A 26,570-nucleotide genomic window follows, 5' to 3' on the forward strand; every position below is an offset into this window, starting at 1 on the left:
GTTGAATTTTATTAACTGATATTTTATTTAATGAAGCTTATTTAACTTGATTTTAAATGTCTTTTTTTGCATTGAGTTTGAATTCCTATAGTCCACAATTATAAACTTCATCATTAGTTCGTTTCGTTTTCACCCAAATAATGCAGTGGATGACAAAGCGTTTTTAAATATTTTATGAACAACTAGATATATTCATTTATACTCACAATTTCAATGGTGTAAAGCAGTGGTTCTCAACCAGTGGTCCAGGGACCACCAGTGGTCCATGGAGGCCCTTCAAGTGTAAGTTCAGAGTGGTAAGCCCTTCAGAGGTAAGTTCAGAGTGGTTCCCCGGCAAAAGGTGTTAATACATTTTCACCCCTTTATCCATATCGCATACGTTGGCTATTCAAAAATAGCAGATATACAAGCTCGCAGCGTGTCACTTAGTGCCGCGCTGCGAGCTTGTATATCTGCTATTTTTTGGCATTTTCGAAAAATCTTCAAATAAGTGTTTTCTTTTTTTTTCCTTTATTTATTCAAGGAAACCCATTGAGAGCATGCTCTCTTTTTCAAGGACGCCCTGATAACAAACATTTGAATCACATTACAATGTCACAACTTTAACAATAAAGCAAAAAAGAAAAGCAGAAGCATAAAACAACATTAAAATAATCGCAAAAGGCGGTGAATCAGACAATACAGTGAGGACATGGATAACAACACAGATATTTAAGATTCAGATGCAAATAAACAGTGTTACATGAAACAGGTACAGTCACTATGTAGTGTGTCCTCAAGAAGCACCCTGAATGTCTCTATTGAGACCAATCGCACCAGTTTCAGAGAGTCCTGAAGTTTGTTCCATTTGTGTGGAGCATAATACATGAATGGAGTTTTTCCTTGTTCACTGCTCTTACGTGGACTGGTATATCTAATGTGTGTTTGTGAACGTGTTGAGTGACCAGTAACCTTTGGTTCCAAAAGCGAGGTTAGGTATAAAGGAAGTTTACCACACAAGGCCTTATAAAAAAATAAAATACATTGTTGCTCTCTACGAACTGCGAGAGATGGCCAACCCACTTTATCATATAAAATACAGTGATGGGTGAGATAATCATCACCAGTAATAAAACGCAAAGCGCTGTGGTAGACTGCATCCAGAGGCTTCAGTGTGGAGAGTGAAGCATGCATATACAGTGTATCCCCATAATCAAATAAACATCATTACAGATTGAACAATAGTCTTTCTGCTGGTAAAAGAAAAACAGGACCTGTTTCTTTAAAGGAAGCCAATTTGACCTCTTAATTTTTTGATTAGGTTCTCCACATGAGAAGAATTTTGTAGAATTCTGTAGAATTTCCCTTTTCTTTTTTACACAAATCTTCTCTTTTGGGCTGTCCCTGGCACAAATTATTTTCAGATGGAGATCCGCGGCCAAATGGATATCAATTTAGTGGTCCTGGGCATGAAAAAGGTTGAAAACCACCGGTGTAAAATAACTTAAGGTACATTTACTCAAGTACTGTACTTAAGTATAATTTTGAGGTATTTTTACTTTATTCCAGGTATATTATATACAGGTAGCCTATATTTACTGTATTTCCAATTTCCAATACTTTAACTTCTACTCCACCACATCTCAGAGGCAAATATTGTACTTTTACTCCACTACAATTATTTGAAAAATGTAGTTACTAGTTACTTTGCAGATATAAATGATTACATTATAAAACATAAATTAAACACTTAAGCCTTATTTTATAGATAGGCTATTTGAAAATAGCCGATCTATCGCGACCGTTGTGAGCTTGTAGATCTTCTATTTTCAAACATTTTAGTACTTTTTCTTTTGGTACTTTTAAGTATATTTTGATGCCAATACTTTTGTACTTATACTCAAGTAACATTTTGCACGCAGACCTTTTACTTGTAACAGAGTGTTTTTATATTGTGGTATTGCTACTTTTACTTCAATAAAATATCTGAGCACTTCCACTACTGCACAATTTCCATCATTGTCGATCACTGCATAACCAAGTAGGAACTAAAGACACGCATGTGTGTTGTTGCTAGGGGAACGTGCTTCCGCGACGTACGTATACAGGAAGTGAGTCGCACTCAAGTCGTTTTGAAGCTGGGTTCTCTACATGCGTAGCAGCAGCAGGAGTTATTTGAACTGATGCTGTAACGAAGAAACTTAAAGGTTTGTGATGTCGTTGTATTAGATTTACCCTTTGGCTCTATTTTTTACCTCCAAACGTGTTTGACTCATTTTTATCATCCCTGGCTATTCTCTAAGAAGTGCTAGCACGCTAACGTTAGCCAGTATAAACACACCAGCGTCACATGGTGATGCTTGTTACATTGTAGTTAGATTATAATATTGTAGTTAGATTATAATGTGTATATTGTTAGATTATAAAGTATATATTGTTGTTTGTTTATGATGTGTATATATTGTTAGATTACAATGTGTATATATTGTTTGTTTATAATGTGTATATATCGTTGTTAGTTTATAATGTGTATATATTGTTTGTTTATAATGTGTGTGTGTGTGTGTGTGTGTGTGTGTGTATATATGTGTGTGTGTGTGTGTATATATATATATATCTATATATCTCTCTCTATCTCTATCTCTCTATATCTCTCTCTCCTCATGTCTTGTTTCTCTATCAGTGGTGGAAACTTAAGTAAAAGTATCAATACTGCAATGTAGAAATACTCTGTTACAAGTAAAAGTCTGTAATTCTACTTTTTTACTCTACTATTTTACTTGAGTAAAAGTATAAAAGTATTGGTATCTAAATGTACTTGTAGTACCAAAAGTAGAAAGTACTCATTATGCAGAATCTCCCATTTCACGAGTTTTTAAATGTATAAAATAAAAAAAACATTTGAAAATGGCAGATCTACAAGCTCACAATGCATCGCAAAGTGACCCATTGTGAGCTTGTAGGTCGGCTGTTCCGAAATTGCCAAAGTATATAAGTATATGTCTACTAAAAGTACAATATTTTCCTGTGAGATGTAGTGGAGTAGAAGTAAAATCATTGGAAATTTGAAGTACTCAATTAAAGTAAAAATACTGTACTTGAGTAAATGTATTTAGTTACTTTCCACCACTGCTCTCCATCCAACGTTAACCTAGTTGTTAGGAAATATAGCTACTGACCTTCATTATGGTGTTTGCTTCTTTTCTGGGCAGTGAACCTTGTAGCTGTTTGTCATGGAGAAACAAACCCCTGCCAAAAAAGCTGCTGCACCCTCTGTCTCTCAGATCAATGCAGAATATGTAACGCAGGTAAATGTTAAGTGTGACTGTGTGAACACAGTAGAACTGTGTCAGGTGTTGGAACACTAACGTTTACTTTCTTTCAAGATGATTTTATTTATATTCTTATTATGCCCAGGTCAGTGCCAGAATCTTGCTTATTTAAATGTGGGACTTTTTATCCTTCAACTGGTGAGGGACTGAGATAATGAATGACTCCCCCCATCTGCAATCATTTTACCCACAGCATTATATTATATTAAATTGCAATTATGTTCAATAAGCCTAGATTGAGCACACTTATTACCCCGCTGAAGTGATAGCACTGTAAAGTATGTACAATTATTAAGTACAATTATACTATAATGCATCATCTGTAGTGATACTGTGTACAGCACAGTGAACGTGTGGCAATTGATAATCATTTTGCATCATGTATCTCTAATGTATTTATTATCCTGTGTCTCTTTTGTCTCTGGTTTTAGTTGGCTAATAAATACTGGGCCCCCCATGCCAAGAATAAACTACCTTTTGACCCAAAGGTGAGTCTTTTGTGTTGTTGAGCTACTAGACACTTGTTTATACATTATTTTTGCTAATGTAAACAATAAACATTAACACCAAATAGCCTACACATTCATTTAGAAATCAACGACCTCTTGTGCTTGGGAACCTTTTGCATGGCTTTGTAAATGCCTAATTTATACTACGTCGTACAATGGTGTCCCGTGCCACAAATAGCAGATCTACAATATTAGATCTTAGTTTTCTTACTGTTGAATAAACTAAGTTTATCAGGCTTAACCTTAATAAACGCGGGGTGCAAGCATGTTGTACTCGCACGCACACACACTCACACACCCCCCACACACACGCAACTTATACACATCATCAGTGATGTATCCTAGGTTCACTGGGTGTTTCGGGGCTTGGATCATCAGACTCGCCCAGACGACCCAGCCACCACCTAGCCTGAAAGAAGCTCTAGGGGGAAACAAAGAGTCTCATATCATCACATCTAGTTTAGGTGTTGGCTTGAGAATTCTGATTCTGTGAATCAGAACAACCTAAAACTTGCCTCTTAGCTGGTTTTCTGAGTGATTCAGTTTTGCATTTGTTAGAATGAGTACTGTAACAAATATCAGACCTAATTATGTTCTGTTTTTTAACAATGTCCTCCATATATGCCATAAGGCAACATAAGTGTTTAAACATTGTTTCTATTCTTTTTAGGTGTTGGAAGATGTTTATGAAAAGGAGATTCTTAAGTCCAAGTAAGGGAATTTAACCTCTTTGATTTGTGCTGCTTCATCTACTTAATAGGCTGCTACAGCTTTGTAATCATAAAATCCTGAAGCGAGTTCACTATTGGTCCCCTTGCCAGATGTTCAATGCTTTTTTACATTGGGTTTTCAATTGATGCAGAAAATAATGTCTGTTGTTAACATAAGCCTAATTCTAAGAGTTTTTGTCTATGACGTAATACATTTCAGCTGTTAATATCTCAACTGTTAATGTTGAAGCCACTATGTGCTTTAAGAAAATTAGAAAATAGTGTTGATTTGCAGAGATTTATTATGTTGAACAAAATGTGTTCATATCATAAGCCTTTTTTGCTTGTTTTCTTAATTTATCTACAATCCAATGCAAACCTGCTGTATGGCGGACGTAACTTCTGGGTTACCCTACAAAAAGTGGACATCTTTGTAGCATTTCATTGCTTTTCTTAGACTTTTCTCTCATATGGATTTTGTTTTGTTTTTATATCTTCAGGTTCGCCATAAGAAAAATCATGCTGCTTGAGTTCAGGCAAGTTGTTCGACACCTTCACTTTAATTCAGTAGCCTACACCATCACTAGTTTACAGATGCTAACATATTATTTTGTTGCCTTTCAGCCAGTATCTTGAGAACTTTCTTTGGGTGAACTACACTCCCCAGGTGTCAAGCAATGCTTACCTCATGTCCATCTCCTGCATTGTTAATGAGAAATTCAGAGAGAACGTCCCCGCCTGGGAGGTAAGAAATGCAGGCTGATTTGCGAATTTAGACTAGTTCCTGATTATCTGGTGAACTCACACTTTCCCCATTAAGTTTAAAAGGGGTGAGAATCCTGCTAGGTTAAAGGGTAACTTTTCCAACATTTAAAGTTCTAGAGCCACAGGCCTAATTCCTGCTTGATGATCCTTAGGTATTACTGTATATATCCTTTTTTCTTTCCCCCAGAAAGTAAACATTTTCGAGCGCAGAGAGAGCAAGCTCTCAGCATATAGAATGCTCTGGGAAGTGATGTGTACGAGTGTCCTCCTAACAATTATAGTATTTATGTTAAATAGCTGGGAAGATCACTCTTAGATCACTTCCTAGCCTTGACAGAGACTAAGATTGATTTTTTTGTTTTGTTTTCGCTATAATGTCTTCTTTGCCTTCTTCAGTGGGTGTAATCCTGGGGTTCAACAGTTGCACAGTGCCATTGGTTGGGGGGTGTAGGGCATTGGTCACAAAACAATAGATGAACTCTTTGGCTACAGACAGTTGGTGCAGCTGTTGAAACCCGGCATTAGACCCATTGAAGAAGCTGAAATGGGGAGGAGGGGATTGATGTTTCCTCAGATAGATTTTATATAAATGTTGAGACTACATGATCACCCCCTATTTCAGGAAGGCATAAGCAAAGTGATGGTTTTCAATTTTCTACTGTCTGTGGGAATCTCAGGTGTTCAAGAAGGAGCCCAGTCATTTCCCATTCTTCTTCAAATGTGTGATGGAGGCTGTGCTGGCAGGAGACAAGTCTGGCTTGACTCTTAAGGAGCAGACAGTCCTGCTGGTCTTCCTGGACCACTGTTTCAACAGTCTGGTATGTGCACGCAAACTACAATCTACTGTCACAGGGGAACATAGAAGCGTCAATCTCTACTTCATGCTGAGATTGATAAAAGGTTGTGGACATCCAGCTGTCCTCTTCTCCTTTGCCATTTGATTGGTATGTGGCAGTTAAGGGGTTATAGCTTGCAGCTGGTTCAGGTTAGGCACTGTTAGTATGGTGAAGTTCAGACATGGGTTTGAGTGTGGTTTAATTAATACATTTCGGTTAGTTACATTAAAGAACCATACCGGTATCAATACATGTAAGATACCGGTATGATCCATGTATGTGAATCTTCTCTGGCCTCACGATGTGATTTGATTACGATGCAGCCGATGCACCTGTTAACGATTTGATTTAATTCTATGATGCATCTCAATGTTATATATTTACTGCACATGGCTACTTTTTAATACAAGCAGTCACATATATATTATGAACTCCTTTTTCATTTATAAAGTGCTTTAACGTGCATATAATCACTCCTTAACATATAAATGTCTTAGCATTATATTACATTTAAAACCAAAATAAGTGCATGGTATAAGCCTAGCCTACCTATTGTACAAATGTAATAAACATAAATCCTTCTGCAGTGCATTACAACTTAACAAATGTGCTGCCTATAATATACAAAAATAAGGTTTTCACATTGTAGCTCCAAGACGGGGCACTTCAGAAACAAACTTAGTACAGTAGAAACCTCACTGTTAATTTAACTTGGAGAGAATTCAAGTCAGTGAACCAAATGGAGACGTGAATCCTTGTCGCATGACGGTGACCCTTAAAATAGCTGATCTGCAAGCTTATATCTTGTCACATCACAATGTGATGATGTGAGCTTGTAGATCTGTTGAGTGCTTTCACATCGTTGTTTGCTCATAGTTCCACTATCTGTAATTGTGATTGTGTAGATCAGTGTTGTGCATTGTTGTTAAATTAACAAAGGATTAGTTTGTAAAACAGATGTCCGCTTTCAAAGTACTGTGAGTCTTTAATCACTTGCGTTTCCCTACTCCCCTCATCCATTTCTCTCATAGTGTTACTTAGCGGTTAAACTAGCATGTTTGTGCACAGTTCAATCCGTTAGTAAGTCATGGTTGTTTGAACTTTATTCGTGATACAATCTTTACCAGCAATCAATCTGCACTTTAAAATATATTACAACACAATTATAACACACAATGCTATGTAGTGTTGGATTACCTATCTCAAGATTCTAGTCTTTCAAGTCTTGTGGCTTAAAAAATGGAACAAATCATGGTATGTTTTGGAAAATGATCGGCACAATGGTCCATTAAGTTTAACATAGTTAAACATAGTCGAGGGAGGGCGTTCAGAGTGACCAATGCTGCCCAACACTCGAAAAGCCACTGCCTTGTTAAAATGCCATTTTCCTTCCCCTCTCAAGATAAGGTTAAAAATAACTAATTCTGTTTTGCATCCTCAAGGTGGCAGTGTTGGACTAGACTGTGTGCCTTGGGCCAGCTTATGCACATCTGTAGTCTCCACAGCCGCATTAAACCACAGGGAGCCACTGCGGATATCTAACTCTGAAATCTGCTGTGATAGCCCATTGCACTTTGATTGTATCCGATAGAACTCTCTAAATATTTTAGTTGCAGGCTTTTATTAAGGGCTGGTGGAGTGCAATAAAAATCTGTCATAAACAATACTTTTGACAAGTCTCTCCCCTCTCTTGCTCCCTCTCTCCCTCATGCCGTCCATTTTCCTCCCTCCTTTGTTCCCTCTCTCCTAGGAGGTGGATTTGATTAGAGAGCAGGTTCAGCAGCTCATATCTCTGCCTATGTGGACGTGTATCTTACCAGTAAGCTCTCATACCTTTTACCTCCATGTCAAGCATTTGTATCACCTCCCCGAACTGCCATGTGATATGTCATTGCTTAAGCATTGCAATGTTATGATGATATATCTGGTAGCACAAAAAAGGATGTACTTTCAATTGATGTGGCGGTATGTCGTGTCTGCAGTCCAGACTCCAGCACGAGCTGAAGAAAGTTCCAAAGCTGCAGAAGTTCTGGAACCTGATCAAGAAGAAATACGATAAGATGGACCCTGGGGATGCTGAGCAGTAAGGCACTATTCTTCAATCTGCTCATGACTGCTTTGCATCTACAGAGAACTGCTATGGTCTCTCATGCTCACTGTTTTCTCTCTTTTCTGTTATCATCATCAGAGCCACAAAAGAGAGAACATTTCTATCAGCGCTCATTAAGAACAAGTTCCTGGGAGTTCTGATGTCCATTCCAGCATCAGGTAAACAATAAACATGTCGTTATCACATGTGTGCACATTGATACACCCCACTGTGATCCTTCATAGGGTATTGCCACGACAGGTTGAATGAGCTTTCGTTGTGTCACAATGTGAGAATGAGATATTTCTTTCCCACAAAGACACAGTACACAGTAAAATACACAGTAAAATCCTCAGTGTTCATTTATCCATTCGTAATTCGAGTTAAATTAGCATGGAGGATTTAACAGTGTAAGTGTGATCGGGTGAGACGGACTCTTCTTCTGACCTTGGTGCCGGTTAACAGGTCACTTCATGACACTGTGCTGTGGATGACCTTTCCCCTGTTGCCATGATGCACTGTACACTTGTCTGCCTCTTTGCGGCACGATTTGTTGTGCACGCCTGGTCTCAGGTTGCATCCGTCCTCTGCTCGGGACCTCCATTAGTGTGACACACCTTTCTGTCTCTCTCTCTTTCTCTCTTGTTACCCTGTCTGTCGGTCACAAAAGTTCATTTTTTCCTCTGTGACCCGTGCAGCCGCTGAAAGAGCATGTGCTCCAGCTGCCACTGGCACTGGCCGTTGTGTTGTAATGCAGACCGACATGGAGGCCCCCCACCTGAACACTAAGAATAGTGTGTGTGTGTGTGTGTGAGAGAGGTAGAATTCAGACATGACAGAATAGATTAAAATCTGCAGCCCAGCAGGATCCACCATCATTCTAGCTAGCTGCTGCATTCCCCTAGCTTTTGCACCAACGCTAGTGCACGCACGTACACTCTTAATGAGGGCTTCGCTCTCGGTGTGCTGCTGTGGCAGGCGTTGCTATCCTTGTCTCCTAGCAAGGCTTACACACTCAGTGTGATGCCACAGTGTTGTCTACATGCGTTTTGCTCTGCTCTCATTTCCCAGGTGCATAAACACCCCTCTGCCTAGCACCGTGCGATTGTGTGCGTTTGCCAATGTATAATCCGTTTTTTTCCCCTCTGTACTCCTCAGGTCCTGTATCCATGGATATGGTGCATTACTGTGAGAGGTTTATCGAGCTCATGATAGATTTGGAGGTAAGACTCGCCCTGTTGTAACATAACTTGGGTAGCCCTGTCACACAGGACCAAAAGTGCCACCTTTCAAACCTCTGACTCTTGCATGAATTACCTGAAACCCATAATCTAATCTTGATTAGATTAATCTAATCAAGATCAGATTAAGGGTTCTTTGAAAGCACTTGCTCTGTGAAGCAAGGCACGAGGATGAAAACGAACACAAAGTCTCAATGAGTGAATATGTGTCTGCTGTGAAGTGGTCCAGACAGCTGACAGTTTTGCCTCTTGTCCTTCATGCTACAGCCGGTTCAGGTCAAGAGACACCGTATAGATAAATGTACGATCCGAGTTCCACCCATTCAATTTATTTTTGTACCGCCTGCAAAGCTACGTGACACGCCGCGTGAAAGAGGCTATTTTCAGCCCGATGACTTCTGATAGGAGGTATAAGGTGTAGACTTGGTACAATTTTTATTATCTGGGTTGTCTTATCTGGCACAAAAACACAGTGTCACTTAGTTAAGATGGCTGCTCCTGCCTGCGCCGTGTGGATCTCCACTTACCGGCGGTGGGGCTGAATAGATTTCCTTCTGGCTGCTCATTGACAGGCCGGCCTTGCTGTTCCTGGCAGCGGCTAGTGGCCCAGCCAGCCGCCTGTCTCCGGAGACATCTCCTTTCCTCTCCATCTCCTCCAGCGATATCCTTTTACAAAGCCACGGCTGCCTGAAATCCATACTTCCCCTCTCTGATGATGACCTGTGAATTAATGCACAGGGAAAAAACGGAGATCCTCCATTTCATGCCTTTTTAGAGCCAGCTGTCAGGGCTGTGCGGGAGATCAAAGATGGCTGCCGGAGATAAAGGAGACACTCTGCCTTGTCACTGGCGCGGTATCACTCACTGCACCTGCCACCTTTTGAAGAGCGGCTTCCCAATGACTGAAATGAGAACGGGTGTTTTGGTTTGTGGCGTTTTAAGTGTCAATATTCTATTACATATTCTGTTTCATAGTGCTACTGTTTCCCTCTGTGATGGTTCTTCTCCTGTCATTTGATGGGCTGACCTCCTTCTTTCATCTTTGGGCAAGCTGTCAGAACATCAAATTCTCATTTCTTTGTCAACTGCCAGTGCCCACTGAAGGAGTTCAATTTACCTCTTTTATGAAAGGCCCTTTATGTTCCGTGGTAGATGGCACGTTATTCTGCTATCTTTATATCAGGCAATCAAAAGCTACTATGGGTCTATTTACTTCAACCAACCAATTCCCGTTTACGTCTTATTGTCAGGCTGTCTGTTATTGTTTGTCGTTTCTATGATCTCTAGAGAAGGCCTCCCGCCCTCCACCCCAAGATCAATACAATGTCAGACTGGATGCTGGGAACTTTGGTTTATAGCAAGGTCAAATGATCCCTTTGACCCTTGATAGGATGTCAGTCCATGCGATGACTAATTGTTTTTGTCATTGATTGTAAAGTGGAAGGTCTTCATCAGCATCAAGCATTTTCACCACAGAAAGGGACCAAGGTTACGACGGGCATCCTCCACACATTTGTTTTTGGTGACATTCAATCCTGGCCATAAGTCAATATGGGTGTAACACATTTCTCACAGACCATGTGCATATTACCTAATAGTTGTTTTTTGTTATCTTTTTTGGGTGTGTCCTTTTGGCTTGAGCAATTAGCACGCCGACCATATCACTTCATGATTATTGATTCATGTCATTTCCCGCCTTTGGTACCCTGACGGTTGTCCAACATCCTCTCCTATCCGCCCTCACTTTCCTGTAATATCTTCAATGGCCTATCTGCAGAAAGCCTCAAAACATAAGATAATAACATTTTCTTTGGTCTCTCCAGCTATTGTTTTGTTGGCAGCATCCCTTATGTTGCCTGCTGGAGACATTTCATGGAGCAGTGTTGCATTAGAAGTATTTCTGAACCCTGTATTGCCATGTTAACGTGTATCCTGTGCGTGCAGGCCTTGCTGCCCACCAGGCGCTGGTTCAACACAGTGCTGGATGACTCTCACCTAGTGGTCAGCTGCCACCTGTCCAACCTCACCAACAGAGAGAAGGAGGGACACCTTTTCTGCCAGGTAACGCACACAGATACAAGCATGCATGCCGAAATATAGCTGAGCAATTATCGATACATTATTGGTATTGTGATATGAGACTAGAGAGCGTCTGTGATTTTGGTACCAAGTCAAATTATTTGTACAGTATGTGAACATTCCTGACCAATAAACAGGAATGGATCGATTCTGATACTGATTTAAATGTTGACTTTACCTGCATGGTCTAGTGTATTAGCGTTACTGTAATGCGGCATGGATTAGAGTAAATTGATGGAATGTTCTGAACCTTTTTAAGGACAAATGACTCCACCTGTTTGGTCTTCACATACACATAATTATCTTTTCTCAAAAATGTCTTGTGTGTAAAATATTTCTGAAGGCATCAATAGTCATCTGCAAAATGACTGCAATCTGCAAAAGATTATCAATATTGAGGTTTTAGATGAAAAATCAAATCATGTGGTCCACATGGGAAGTAGTGGTGGGAAAAAAAGTTAATTTTAGTGAACGAATAATTTTGTTCATGTTCGCGGCAATGATCAGTTCAAATGATTCGTTCAAATGATTCGTTCATGTACTAGTGAAAAACAACTCAACCGCTGTCTGTCACCGCTGTCTGTCGGGCACTCCCGTCCTGTGTACGGGGGCAGGGGACGGGGGACATGAACGAAAGCGTGAACGTAGCGAGTTTGTTCACGCCCACAGCAATGAACTAGTTCTTTTGAACGAATCGATCATGAACGACCCATCACTAATGGGAAGGGCGTGGCTCCAATGTGGATATGTTGTCTATGACAGTGGTCCCCAACCCAGGGACCACTCGCTGGTGGTCCACGATGCCCAGTCTGCATGAAAATGAGTTTATTGTATTTGATGTATTATATTCACGACCATTATACCGTAGAACAGCTGAGCCGCCATTGACATGTCCCAGACATTAGCAGGGATTTTGGGAGAGACAGAAATCTTCTCACAGCTAGTGTGCGATGGCTGTCGGTGGATTTGGAGTGTTACTTCCTAATCGCCTAAGACCAATGTAAATGAAGAAGGAACAAACCAGTAAAATTATTTTCCATACAAGCTACAACCATTTGCAGTTACATAATAGTCAGAGAAGAAACATAGGAACAAGTCAGACAACATGACAATAATATAACATATCCCCATTATGCAAATATATAGAGTAAAATTATTCTGGGGGTTTATTAATTAATATGCTAACATATTTAATAGGTTATTTAAATTGGTGGCCGCTGTTTGATTTCAGGAAGCAAACTGTGTCTCTGTTGTCTTTTCTCTCTGTAGTTGCTGGACATGCTGAAGTTCTACACCGGCTTTGAGATCAACGACCAGACAGGCACCGCCCTGACGCAGAAAGAAATGACCACCCTACACTATGACCGAATCACCTCGCTCCAGGTAATTGCAACTCTATCCACCACCTGCTTCATCTTGCTTTATCCTGTAAATTATACTGTTGTTCACCCAAAAGATTACTTATTGTCTCCGCCAGGCCGAAAGGCATGGCGAGAGAGTATGTTTTCGCCCCTGTCCGTCCGTCCGTGTGTCCTGTCTGTGTGTTAGCAGCTAATTTCTGGCACCGTTGGCCCGGTCGCTCCGAAACTGTGCACACACACTTCCTGGATGCCAATTCAGAACCTCTACCCCAATTTTCACATGGGCCTGTTATAGCGCCACCAGGAGGCCGATTTGTGCAAACCCCTTTTTTTTTACATTACTCCTACAGATTTTATCCAAACGTCATGCAAATCGGTTCACAGTATCTCTATAGTCATGTGATCAACACAAATCTGTCCGATTTCCCATATTCCATCCTCATTGCCTATGGTTGGCTTCCAAAGTTTGCAGGATTGGTCCGTTTTGAACAAAAAGCCTCAGACTATGCACGCAGCTTGCGATTTCCGTGAATTTTCACACGCACATTCCCACTATGCCGAGGAAGAAATGCCACCCTTTTCACATTGGCCTGTTATAGCGCCACCAGCAGGTCTAATTTAGCAAAACACATTTTTGGAACAAAATGCCTCAAATCATGAATGCAGTGTCTGATTGCCGTGAAAGACCTAAGAATAAATGGCACTCTTTTCACATTGGCCTATTATAGCGCCACCAGGAGGCCACAATAACGTACCTGACCTGGCGGAGACCTCTAGTTTTCCATCAATTACCCACCCCATGAAGCCTTGAATTCATGATTTTCCCTTGTTTTTGTCGCATTCCTAAGCCAATAATTTGATAATTATTGGCTCAGGAATGCGACAAAAAACAAAAAAAACTCCATGAATTTAAGGCTTCATGGAGTGGGTAATAGATAGAAAATAAGTCATTTTTTGGGTGAACTACTCGTTTAAACAAAACGCAGGAGGATTGATTACTTATTGTCAACGGATTCGATCCCCTTGTGAATTAATGTGCACCCGGACTACATGGGCTCCATGCTGAGATTGAGAAAGCGACATAGAGAGAGAAAGAGAAACGGAGACTAATATGTAAACATCCTAGTTTGCTGCCAGCTACCAGATGCCATTTCAGAGATGTGATATCAACTGGAATGACCCTTGATGCTGAAACAAAGCCATGCAGTGTTTCCTTTTGATTAGATTATCCACCAGACAACCACTGCAAAACTATGAGCTCACCTAGCATGCACTACCTTGCATGTTTAACCCTAACCATTTCCATACCGGATTTCTTCCTGGGTCATACACAAGCTGCCAGGTGATGTGAGCGTTCATTCGACTTTCAACAGTTAATCACTTAAACCCTCTATTCTCAGTAAAACGGAACGGGCAATTGTACTTGGACCGCTTTATTTCGTCTACACCAAATCTCTAAGCCAAAAATTGCCAATCTACAAGTTCACTGCAGCATGTCGCATTGCGACGTGTTGTGAGCTTGTAGATTGGCTATTTTTGCCGAATGTTCCCAACTTCCCCCCATAATTGGGATGCTGGGGTTCAAGTGGTTAAACGGTGCTGCCTCTACTAAACGTTTACTAAATGATACTATTTGTTTAAACATTTAATAAAAATAAAATTAATAATGAATGTGGCTACACATTGGTTACAATTTACATACGGTTTACAATTTAGACATTTACCAGACACTCTTTTTCAGAGCGACTGATTGAACTCTTGTGCATGCTATATAAATCACATTCTTGACATTTGTGGTAAAAAAAACTATAGTAACTAAGATACAGTACGTCTGTCTGCATAGTATCCATATCTTGCTCAATTGCTAGCTAGGGGTGATGTGAAGTCTGAAGAGATTAGGGGTGTCGGAAAAAATCGATACGAATCGCGATTCTACTGCTGGACGATTCAGAATCGATTCTCATTTTTAAAAAATCGATAAAAAAAAAAAAAAAAGGATCTTGGATTTACCTTTGTGTGTTTACATCATTATCAGTTGATAAAACCTTTACAATTATAAAAGCTACATAAATGTACTCTGTTCTCATGCCAGCAGATTGGAGTAGATCCTGAAATCCTATGTTTTGAATCAAGAATCGTTTTGAATCGAGAATCGTTTTGAATCGAAAATCGTTTGAATCGGAAAAAATCGATTTTGAATCGAGAATCGTTTATTTTTAAAAAATTGATAAAAATCGGAATCGTGACCCCAAGAATCGGAATCGAATCGATTCGTGAGATAGCAGACGATTCACAGCCCTAGAAGAGATGAGTGTTCAGATTATGGTGGAAACTTGGGAGTGAGTCTGCAGTTCTGACTGCAATGGGGAGTTTATTCCCAATTATTTGGGAGCCAGGAGGGAGGAGAGTCTAGAGTCATGTTCAGATATGAATACCGTTATGTTGTCGGGAAACAAATTAACATAAGTTGCAGGCATAAGCAGTAGGAGAGGGGTTCTCACATGCCTTATAATTACCGGTACAGTTTGCGGTATGACCTCATTCTTGGCGGAATAGTTGAGTACAGTACTTGCTACTTGCTACGAGACAAGGCAGTTGGTGATGAGAATTCATATATAGCATCCATCCATCTGCAGGCTGGCAGACCAGCTGTAACTTAATCCATTGAAATAAAAAAGAGGAGAACGAATGGTTTTCTGCTGAGGAAATGCCATTTACAGGCAGAATAATAATGTTATATGGTCATCATTCATTATCACAGGGATGCAGGGGTTAACAGAGGTGAACTGCCTCTCCTGCAGCCTAAAATCTCCTCATGTCCACACCAAACATATTTTAGGATGTCAACTCGATCCTTATTTTTTTAGTTCATTAAAGCATCATTGGCGTGCTCTCTCTCTCACTATTAAAGCATGCTTGCTCTACCCAACAAAAACGCATGCTTGAGTATAGTCACCGTCCCTCACTTAAATATAAACCTATGGTCGCTCTACCATCAATCAACTATCTCTCTCTCTCTCCCCGCAGCATAGGTTATTTACATGAACAGAGGAGTGTTCAGCTGTTGAACACTTCTCAATTCATTTATATAAAAACCTAATATTGAACTCAAGTCTCACTCAGAATATGCAATCAATGTCATGATGCTGCCGGCACAGTGTTCACACTTGCTTTCCGCAAAGACTTTGCCTGGAATGCTATAGTTCCCAAGCAGGCATGAATGCCGAAACAAGATTGCCTCCACTCAAAATTCGGCACACGTTCACACATGACACCAAAATCAAATATGCTGACACATTGTCTGCAAATCTTGTATATCTGAACGGGACTTACGATGCTTGGAGCATTGTCCAGGGTATTTTAGGGAAGGCTCGTACAGCCTTCCTGTGTTAGCTGATCTAAGTGAGTGGGAGGGGTTTTGGGGTTGAATCAGACTTTGAAGGTATCGTAGTGCCATGCCTTTGGTTGCCTTGTAGGCAAACATCAGTGTTTTGACTGGTTTGAAAAAAGAAAATAAACAAGTTGTTTAAACATGATGTTTGTCAGGCGCTCGGGTGGCACAGTGGTAAAGTACCTGCCCACCAATGAGGAGTCTAGGGGTTTAAACCTACTGCAGTGCATCCGGCTTTGTGTCTATACAACACAATTGGCCTGTGTTCGGGGGAGGGAAGCCGGGAGGGGTATATTTGTCACTGCATGTACTCCGCAGGGAGTGTTGGGCAGGAGGAGTAGGACGTAGGCACTACATTCTCCCGGTAGGGGCTCCTCACTGGCAGGTGAGCCAGTAGCTTGAAAACACACTGTAGTATATGGGGAGAAATTAATTGCAGACACAACCTGACTAAATTGAGGAGAAAAAGGTGTAGAAATTGATAATAATATGCATGCATAATTAATTTATGCATGTACTGTATGTACTTTCCTGTACTGATGAATCAAACAAACAAAAATATTGTTTAAATACTATATAATAAAATGAATCATTCCGCACATCTCTACAAGCTGCATATTTTCACACTAACGGCATTAAAGTCACACTAGTGCTTCATTGTAACTCAGAGATTAGAAATGTGTTGTCCTTTATTTGTGGGCCAGCAGTCATGCATGTATGTTTTTTATGTTCAGTGTTTAGCTTTTTTTAAATGTTAATGGCACCCAAATACGGAACGGGAGTGATGCTGTTTTCAAATTGAACTACTAGTTTAATAGGGCTACATATGTGTATGATACGTCCATAGGTAAATTATCTGAGTGTTCTGTATGTGTTTGTGTGTGGTCCGTATTCCAGAGGGCAGCCTTTGCCCATTTCCCAGAGTTGCAGGACTTTGCCCTGTCCAACGTTGCAGCAGTAGACACACGAGAGTCCTTGACCAAACATTTTGGTCATCTCAGGTAAGACATTCAGCTGAAACATGAACAATGAACAGGAATCACATGATGAATATGGAAAAAACCCAATGATAACTTTTCCATACACATCAATCTTGGCATTGTGTTGCATCATAACATAACTCTGTTGCTGTTTTAGACAGCCTCCTTAACACATTGATTGCCTAGATCGAACTAACTCGTTTTTAAATTTTTGGGGGAAAATTCCACAAGGGGCGACCTAACACAGCTTTGGAATGATCGATCGTCTCTCAGAGAAGAAAAATGTGGATGTGACGTCATTCCAAAAAACGTCACTTCCACCTGACCCAATGATGGGATTTTCAGAAAAACCTCTGTAACTCAGTTTCTTTTTTTTCCATTGAAAACCACCCGTTTTCAGCGGACCAACGTGCCAAAATGGCGGATCGCGGTTGGAAACTTGTCGTTCCCATGGATACACAGATCCTTCTGCCTAGCCACAGGAACGTTTTCCGTGTTTTTTTTTTTACACAATGTCGGTTCCACGGCGTTTCAAATATCATCGAAATGAGGTAATTATACGTCGGCACGGGGATAGAAAACTATGTTTAAAACCTTGGCAATCAATGTGTTAATAAGCTGTGCAGGTGTTAGCTCCAGGGGAAATGACTAGGCAAAATATTACATATCTCACTTCCCACCACAAAACTAAGCACTCAAAAATTACATAAAACGCTGTGTCCACATGTATTGTAATTCATACTGCAAAGGCAGTATTCAGCATTTTCTTTTTGTTTGTCAATATCGTGCCCCCATGCCTTGTTGCTGTCTCTCTGCTAACTGGCAGCCAGGAAGTCCTTGAACAGGCAGCTGGTACAAGCCAGAGAGAAAGACGCGCCTCATTAATTTAATCGATTTGCAGTGGCTTGAGAATAAACTCTTTGAACAGCTGTGTTTGTCAGTTCATATTAGCCTGCTGGAGAGCCAAAAAGCCCCCTCACTTTGATGGACTGGCCTGTGAACAACTGTGTTTTTAGCGTGTGTGTTTGTATCAGTGTTGATTTCGTCGACTAAAGCTATGACGAAAAATGTTGGTCGACTACCTTTTTTCACTGACGAAAACTAAATCAAAACCAAGCTACGATGACTAAAACTAAGACTGAATATATTGACAATTTCGTCAACAAATAAAAACGAGACAAAAATGTTAATGAGGGACGAGTGGAGAAAAGATCCAGTAGAACTAAAAGTCAAGTCATTTTGTGTTTGGTTGCGCTCGGGTGTTGCGCTCTGAAAATAGAAGATCTACAAGCTCACAATGTGTCGCGCTGCGACGTGTTGTGAGCTTGTAGATCGGCTATTTTCAGCATGCAACCAAGTGTAAAATCAGCCATTATGACGCCATCAAGGCCCGCCAAAATACATTTTAGTTGACTAAATCAATTGTAGATTTAGTCGAGTATAATCTTATATTTAGTCGACTAAAACTAGACAAAAAAAAAGCATTTCAGATGACTTAAAATATGACTGAAACTAAATGGAATTTTATTCAAAAGACTATGACTAAAACTAAATCAAAATTTGCTGTCAAAATCAACACTGGTTTGTATGTGCATGCACAAAAGGGAGCGAGAGAAGGGCTAGGTTTTTCCTATTTTTACATTTGGCACGTGACTGCCACCACAAGGTTGGAAAATCTCTGCCTCCAACATTTAAATACAGGTACCATGCAAATTGCACCCTCACATCTTAATCTAACATCTGTCTGAATGACAGATGGCCCTTTTCTGAGTTTGTTATGCCCTCCCTGATCATAGCTCTTCTGTCGCACGTCAGCATTAAATGAGAAAGAGTGGTGACTAAGCATTAAGCGAGACAAATTGTGTCTATGAGTTCCCCACTTCCATTTCCTCTCTTTACTTCTGTGCCGGATTATAGATGCTTAAAACCCACATTAAGTTCCTGAGAGTCGAGCACAGGGATATGAGCCGAGTTGAGCTGAATCAGGTAGAGACTTGCCTGAGCTCTTTTCATGTATTTCCAGAAACGGCACTCTTCCTCCCAGTATTAGCGTTATGAATATAGCAGGCTCTGCATTGTTTGCCATTTCACAACTGTCACCAGAGCAGCTCTGGGGTTGGGACACTCCAAATATGCCAATCAGATTTAATAAGGCACCTCTCATACAAGCAACTCATACTAATGCCTGTTCATTCCAGCTGCACTACCCGCCAGCTAAGCTCCTAGTCACCCACCACCATGTCGAATTTATGCTCTCAGTCCTCCTAAACTCACAGAGACAGCATTATTGCATAACCTGTCCACGTACACACACTCTTAACATGTATCGGTTCACTTAAAGGTATAACGAGTAGGATTTGTCAGTTGCGGTTTGTAAACACAACATTCAAAGATGCTCTCCTCCCTTGCTTAAAAACACAAATAATGCAGATCTATCTACAAAGTTTGACATCAAGAAATGTCTCAAACAAAAATACAGGCAGAGAGAATGCACTCTGCATTTTTTGTGTCATCTGAGGCCAGAGACCAAAGTAGATACTTATTTCCTCAATGTTCCACAGAACATTGCTTGAAATTTTGACAATTGGCGTTTTTTTTTTGTGTAGGCAAACAAGTGCACATCAATAATAAAAATACGCCCGCACACTGCAAAACTGCTTGGTACAGGAGCACATTTATTGAAATAGAAGCAACGTTTGGGTCACTGATGACCCTTTTCAGGCATAATAGAGCAGTTTGACACAGTTACTTATGTACAAACATTTGGGTCATGATCAACCAATCACTAGGCAAAGTCTGTGATTACCAAGAGGTGACAGCTTGTGATGATGATCAATATGGTGACATCATTATTAAAGACACAAGCACCTCAGAAAACAAATACATAATTGAAATAATTATAAACATTATACAAAATTACAATGATGCAAAGACACTCATGGTTGTAAAAATACAATAAGCAACGGAAGTCAACAATAAAGGCTATGCACAGCAATTGACAGATGTTTCCAAATATGTTTTAGCTGCTCAGCCACTTAAACCCTATTTACTTTGCTGACTGTGGTCCCCCAGGGCTCTATCCTCGGCCCAATCTTTTTTTTTCACTCAGAGTCTACAACAAATCTCTTTGCCCAAAATAACTGTTCTACAAGCTCACAATGCCTCACATTGCGATGCATTCCGAGCTTGTAGATCTGCTGTTTTTGCAGAATGTTCGCTCATTATGGCATGCCCAGAATAGGCGTCATGTAGTTAGTAGATTTCAACTCAACCAAATGTGTGGTGAGCTTATAGTCTGTTAGGAGGACCCCATAATGACATTGTTAACTTAATGTGACATTACAACATTGAGACAACATAAAAGCACCATGCTATAAGCCATAAAAGGATGATGTGGTTATTTTTCATATTACTCACCCAATGTCTCGCTTATGCATGAGCACCCCCTGGCGTGATCACGGAAGCATTTATTATACACTTCCAGACAATTTGTTGGCTGGATCTAGGTCGCACCAGGCCACGTCAGCAGGGTACCACCCCCGTTTGAGCTACATAATGGACTGCTGTGGCCTTGCGCGTTAATCGAAGTTTCCTTCTCGCCGATATCACAGAGCACGTTTCTCTCAGTCTGATTAACAGTCGAGTAATTTAACAGTTCGCTACTAGGACAGGAGTGTATCTGGGACCCTGAACGCTACCGACAGCTCTCTGAGATTTTAGCAGCATTGCAAAAATTCTGTATTTTAGCTCTTCTTCAGAGAAGAAAAGCTGCGTAAGAGCTTCTTTTTGAGTAGAGTTTGTCCACCGTTACCCGTGGTGGCTATCGCTGTTTTTCTGTTTAGATTCAACACCAACACTTCCTTGAGCTGCATAAGCTTGATTCTAGCGCCATTCCGTGCTTTCAACAAGCCGATTTGAAACTATCATATACGAGTAAACTGCGTAAGTTTCTCCCCCGCAGCTTCATAAGCTGAGCCGCGGAGGCTGTAACACTACTCTCTGGACTGGGCTACACAGAATAGTGAACGCTAAACGTGAGCCATGGCTACCGCGAGTGGAGCTGGGAAGGATGGAAAGCTGAGAAAGCTACAACCTCCCCAGGCGTACCTGGAGCGCGGACGGGCACGCTTCACCGACTCAGACGGGTGTCCGATATTGGTAGAGTCTATGGAGAAAGACGGTAAGAATATCCCCATTCCCTTCGGATAAGGAGAGGAACACAATTCCACTTCCACAGTGCAAAGCAGGACGGAAGAGACGGATAACCTCCTCCCGCTCCTGTGTATCAACCCCGACCAGGAAGCGGCTGCCAAAAGGGAAGGGGAAGAGGAGCTGAATTATAATAATTCCGTTCTCAACTCTACTGATAGCAAGGCCGAGCGGCTGGAGATCGCCTGGCCCCAAGTGGAGCAGACGACTAGACCTGCATGTGAATTCCAGTGGTGGGTGACATCACTCGGAATACCCTGAGCACGTCTCGTTTGGCGCCAGGTTACCGTGACAACTGAGTGCGTAGCAGCGTTGTATCACTGGAAGAACCTCTGCTTCCTATCCGAGGGAGTAAACATGGGAAACGGTCGCGTCCAGGAAAATAATTCCCACAGACGCGAGCCTGACTAGTTGGGGTGCCACCCACAAGGGCAAAGCTGTGAGAGGCACTTTGGACTCCAGTTTAAGGAAGTTTAGATTATTTGGAGCTTATGGCTGTGTTTCTAGCCCTGAAACACTTCAGGGCTACACTTCACACTTCACAGGGGCTACCATGTGTTAGTCTGATCAGACAACACAACTACGGTGTCATACATCAACAGACAAGGAGGACTCGGATCTCGTCTGTTACACAGTCTGGCACAGAGATTGCTCCAGACTGATTGTCTGGGGCAATCTTCATTTGCAATCACTCGGGCCACTCCCGTCCCGGGCGCCCAGAACCTGGTAGCGGACCTGATTTCCAGGGGGGGTTGTCACTACGGGAAGTGGTCCCTACGCCACGCAGTGGCAGCTCAAGTTTGGGGATGCTTTGGACACCCCCAGATCGATCTATTTGCGTCACAAGAGAAAGCTAAATGCCTGTGTCCTTCTCGATGAGGAGTGCAGCTCCACTGGGTCTGGACGCACTGGCGCACCGATGGCCCAGCGGCTATACCCTGTATCCCTCCTTTGACCCTAATCGTTCCCACATTGAAGAGAGTGACGGACCAGGGACTGTCAGTGATTCTGATCGCCCCACGGTGGGGTCATTGGGTCAGCCGTGGCACCTTCCGTTGGGCAGGGACCTGCTGTCTCAGGTGGGGGGGCGAGATATATCATCCCCATCCGGAGCACCTGGCTCTATGGGCCTTGCCTGTGAGAGGATGAATTGACCACTGTGAGTCTTTTCCACAATGTCATTGCCACTATTCAAAGTGCTAGGGCCCCGTCAACTAGGACCCTTTATGGTGGTGAGTGTTCGAGGAATGGTGTGAAGAGTTACACGTTAACCCATTCCAGGCCTCTGTGAAGGATATCTTATCCTTTCTCCAGGAGCTAATGGATAAGGGCAGAGCATTCTCCACCGTGAAATTATATCTGGCGGCCATTTCTGCTTGCCATAGGCTTTGAAGGCATAACAGTGAGTCAACACCCGCTCGTATGCCAGTTCATGAAAGGAGCTTGCCATCTTCTATCTAAACCCTTGGTCCCGACATGGGATTTAGCTGTGGTACTGGATTCACTCTCAACCACCGCTCGAACCGTTAAATCGGGTGGATATGAAGTTTCTGTCTCTTTAGACGGCACTACTTCTGGCTTTGGTGACTGCAAAGCGCGTCAGTGATGTGCGTGCGCTCTCGGTACACCCGGAGTGCACTCGTTTCGCTGACAATAGCGTTCGGGTGGTCATGAAGCCTAACCCGGCTTTCGTACCCAAGAACCCTCTTATGAAGTGCATTCCTGTGGAATTGGAGGTATTTCACCTAAAATTGTATGGATAGTGGAGGCCATACAACTATCATACGCCAGAGGGGCTGTGTGTGCATTCCACTAGAGGAATATGTACATCCTGGGCCCTTTTTTTTTAAAGGGATCACTATTCAGGATATCTGCGGCGGCAAGCTGGTCTTCACCCTTGACCTTGATTTTATAGACTATATGACTGTATGTTCTAAGCTCAACACAAGAAATGACCCCCCCCTCCCCAACTGTTTACTGTACATATACGTTGCTACATACACGTTGCTACTAGTGTTGATGATGTCTTGTTTATTATTGTATGTCTTTAAATGTCTCGATGAATTGAATACACAGGACCACAATGGGAACAAGCCCCTAGGGCTTTTTGTGTTATCGTTTTAGCAATCATTGTTATATCGTACCACTGCTATTTGCAAACTGTTAATAAAGTATTCAATCAATCAAATTTGACTGCACCGCCCCTGGCGCATGCAGTCCTCAGTTTCTCTGCAATATGGGAGTTTATCACATATCCCATAAGCGAGACATTGACTGAGTAATGTGAAAAATAACTATAGGCTACAAACGTAACCCCAGTTATTTGAGTATTACGAGCGAGATGTCACGCCGAAACACCCTCCTTTCATGATAAGCGTGGAAGGTAAATGCTTACTTGAATAATGCACTGGGCCACGGCAGTCCCTTATGTAGCACAAAGGGGGGTGGTACCCTGCTGACGTGGCCTTGTGCGACCTTGATCCAGCCAATGACTTGTCTGGAAGTGTATAATAAATGCTTCTGTGATCACGCCAGGGGGCGCACTCCTGTAAGAGAGACATCATGCTCGTAATACTCAAATAACCGGGGTTATCTTTGTAACCTATTGTTATCCTTGGCTTATAGTTGTTCAACCGCTGTTCATAAACAATAACCTTGCATAAATAAGGTTGCATGAACTATTCAAAATGTACTCAAGGAAATCATGCTATAGTGCCGCATTAAACATTTTTGTAATAGGAAATGCTGCCAAGTGTTTATCTATTATTGCTCACATATTCCTGTGTGGCTGCAGAAAAACATGTTTGCTCCAGAGTTTTACAGACAAATCTAATAATGTTGCATAACAGAAAGTTTTCCATAAGCTCTGAACAAGGGTCGGTTCAGGTAGCGGTTATTATGTTTGTCCCCAGGTTGAAGAGGAAACTGATTATAAATTTAATATTAAGGGCAACCATCCCCCCTCTCCCTTACCTTTAGAGTAGTTATGCCTGTGGCTAAGCTGTCAGCCATGACCTAATCCAGTCTCCTCTCTTTCTATAACTCACAGTGAGTTGTTGTTTTGTCACTAAGGGAAATGTTGCCTCCATATCCCTCTACCAGACCAGTGACTGGGCGACTAAAGTGCAGCAATGGCAGAACTGCCACCCAAATGTTCAAGCAAACAGGGCAGGGGCTGAGGGGGCGCACATGCACATCACCCTACACATAGATACCGTCGGTCATTGCCACGTGTGGCTGTCCAGGCCCTGTCACTGCGTGTCCCTCCTTGTGTACTGGCCCCATGCCTGTGTCACGGTGTGTCAGTTCGATTAAGACAGATCTGTATGCAGAGAGTCGTGTCTCAGCTCTCAGAGATGGAGATGGGCTTTGATTTTCATAATCCCGTCGCATCGATGCACCCCGGCCCCTTAACCCATTAAGACCGGGAAAGTATCTGTGTCATTTTAGACGTCTTTGGGATATACAATATGTTCCAGAAACCCCCCCCCCCCCCCAGAAGCAAAGATTTGAGTCAAAAAATGTTTGCTTTAAAAAATAATATATTTATTCAAAGATTTGCACAAATGACTTTAAAAAAAAAAATACAGATCTACAAGCTCATAGCGCGGCACTCGGTGCCGCACTATGAGCTTGTATATCTGCTATTTTTGAATGATGCGTTCCCGGTTTTAATGGGTTAAGACACGCATGCTGACAGAGCAGGCTGCAGTGTCAAAGCAAACCAGCAAACTGCCTCGCACCGCAGTGCTAACGAGCACAGAGAATGAGGAACGGCCCCGTTTCATCCTCATGTGTATACTATACAGTGCTGTTGATATTGCCAATTGAAAGAAACTCCAGTCACTTATACGAAGAAGAAAACCTTCAAATCCCTGCACCTGTAAAGAGTAGTTCATATAGTATGGATGCATCTTTTCCCCTATGAACAAAGTATCAGATTTCGTCTACACCAATGACCATTTCACCGATCAATACATATGTTGCAGCAATTAGAGGCAGTCAGTGTCTGCCTGTAATTGCTGACGATTGAAAAAAAAGAAAATAATTCCAAATTATGTAAAGAGGACACGGATCATTAATTCTCTGTTTTATATGCTTGTTCTTTTTTCTCACCTTCCCTCTGCAAATCTCCACCCCTGTAGTCCCAACACACTCCACCGGGTGGCCTCGTATCTTTGCCTCTTACCAGAGCTGGCTGAAGGGCAAGACACCACCTATGAGAAGGAGGTTCTTCTTGAGCTGCTGGTAAGTAATTGTAGCTGTTGCTCCTCGCTGATGTGTTTATGAGGGCATCACAGCATAGTTGTTCCAACCCCTTTGAGACGTGTGAGAAGGAGGTGCAAGGAGCAGGAACAATGGCTGCTAAGCAAGAATTACACAGTATAATGGGGTTTTGTGTTTCTCATTTTAAAAATAATTAATTATTTTTTTTGACCTTGGAATACATGCGATGTCCTTTCCTTACCGCCCTTCCCTCTTGAATTAGCCTTTTTAATCCAATTACTGCCTTATGTGGGCAATTGTTATGGGGAAAGAAACCGAGGACGCTCCTGCTGAGTGTTAGTCTTCAGAAAGGCCAGATTTGGTCTGATCGTCCCTTCTTTCTCCCTCCCACCCTCTCCTTGAATAATTATCTTTTTCTAAAACCCTTTCCGGAGTCTAGTGGGCCCCTGTCCTGCAAGTGTCCCCGATATACATTTAAACACATGGTGTACGGGCCTCTTCATCAAAGTGGGTCCTTGTGGACTGACCTGCAGGTACTCTTAATTACCCACTCAGACCCTCCCCAGGCCCCCTCTGAGAAGCCGTGGAGAGGATCCTTTTCATAATTAGTTGATTAGATTGTCGCAGTGGCCAACGTCAGGGGACTCGTTTATGTGCGCCCAAGGTTGCCCCCGACAACCAAATCTCTCCTACATATAGGGGGGCTTGTGTAACATACTGTTGCCGTGGCTCAGGAGATAGGCCGCTGGTCAGAGCTCACCATGCAGCAGCAAGGCAGATCACACACTGCGGAGACCACACCCATAATTAAGCTAAAGGATGATGAGCCGGTCCTTTGCTGTCATTTAGACCAGTTTAGACG

At 41.9% G+C, this 26,570-nt stretch overlaps 1 protein-coding gene across 2 annotated transcripts in view; it reads left to right on the forward strand.

Moving 5' to 3' along the window:
- The first annotated feature begins 2,084 nt into the window (after positions 1-2,084).
- Positions 2,085-26,570, forward strand: part of aqr (aquarius intron-binding spliceosomal factor) — an 87,680-nt gene continuing 63,194 nt past the window's right edge. The window contains exons 1-15 of one of the 2 annotated variants that reach the window (XM_080413267.1): positions 2,085-2,186; positions 3,192-3,287; positions 3,743-3,799; positions 4,491-4,531; positions 5,031-5,070; positions 5,159-5,275; positions 5,973-6,113; positions 7,882-7,950; positions 8,114-8,214; positions 8,320-8,399; positions 9,379-9,443; positions 11,406-11,522; positions 12,810-12,923; positions 17,190-17,293; positions 25,627-25,729. In XM_080413267.1, the coding sequence (XP_080269393.1) occupies positions 3,213-3,287; positions 3,743-3,799; positions 4,491-4,531; positions 5,031-5,070; positions 5,159-5,275; positions 5,973-6,113; positions 7,882-7,950; positions 8,114-8,214; positions 8,320-8,399; positions 9,379-9,443; positions 11,406-11,522; positions 12,810-12,923; positions 17,190-17,293; positions 25,627-25,729 (1,224 nt within the window). In that variant the 5' untranslated portion in view covers positions 2,085-2,186; positions 3,192-3,212. Of the gene's footprint in view, positions 2,191-3,191; positions 3,288-3,742; positions 3,800-4,490; positions 4,532-5,030; positions 5,071-5,158; positions 5,276-5,972; positions 6,114-7,881; positions 7,951-8,113; positions 8,215-8,319; positions 8,400-9,378; positions 9,444-11,405; positions 11,523-12,809; positions 12,924-17,189; positions 17,294-25,626; positions 25,730-26,570 lie in introns of both variants that reach the window. The other variant, XM_080413268.1, reaches the window with a different exon arrangement.

Source organism: Gymnoscopelus braueri (genome assembly GCF_963280865.1).
Source record: "Gymnoscopelus braueri genome assembly, chromosome: 19".
NCBI lineage: Eukaryota > Metazoa > Chordata > Actinopteri > Myctophiformes > Myctophidae > Gymnoscopelus > Gymnoscopelus braueri.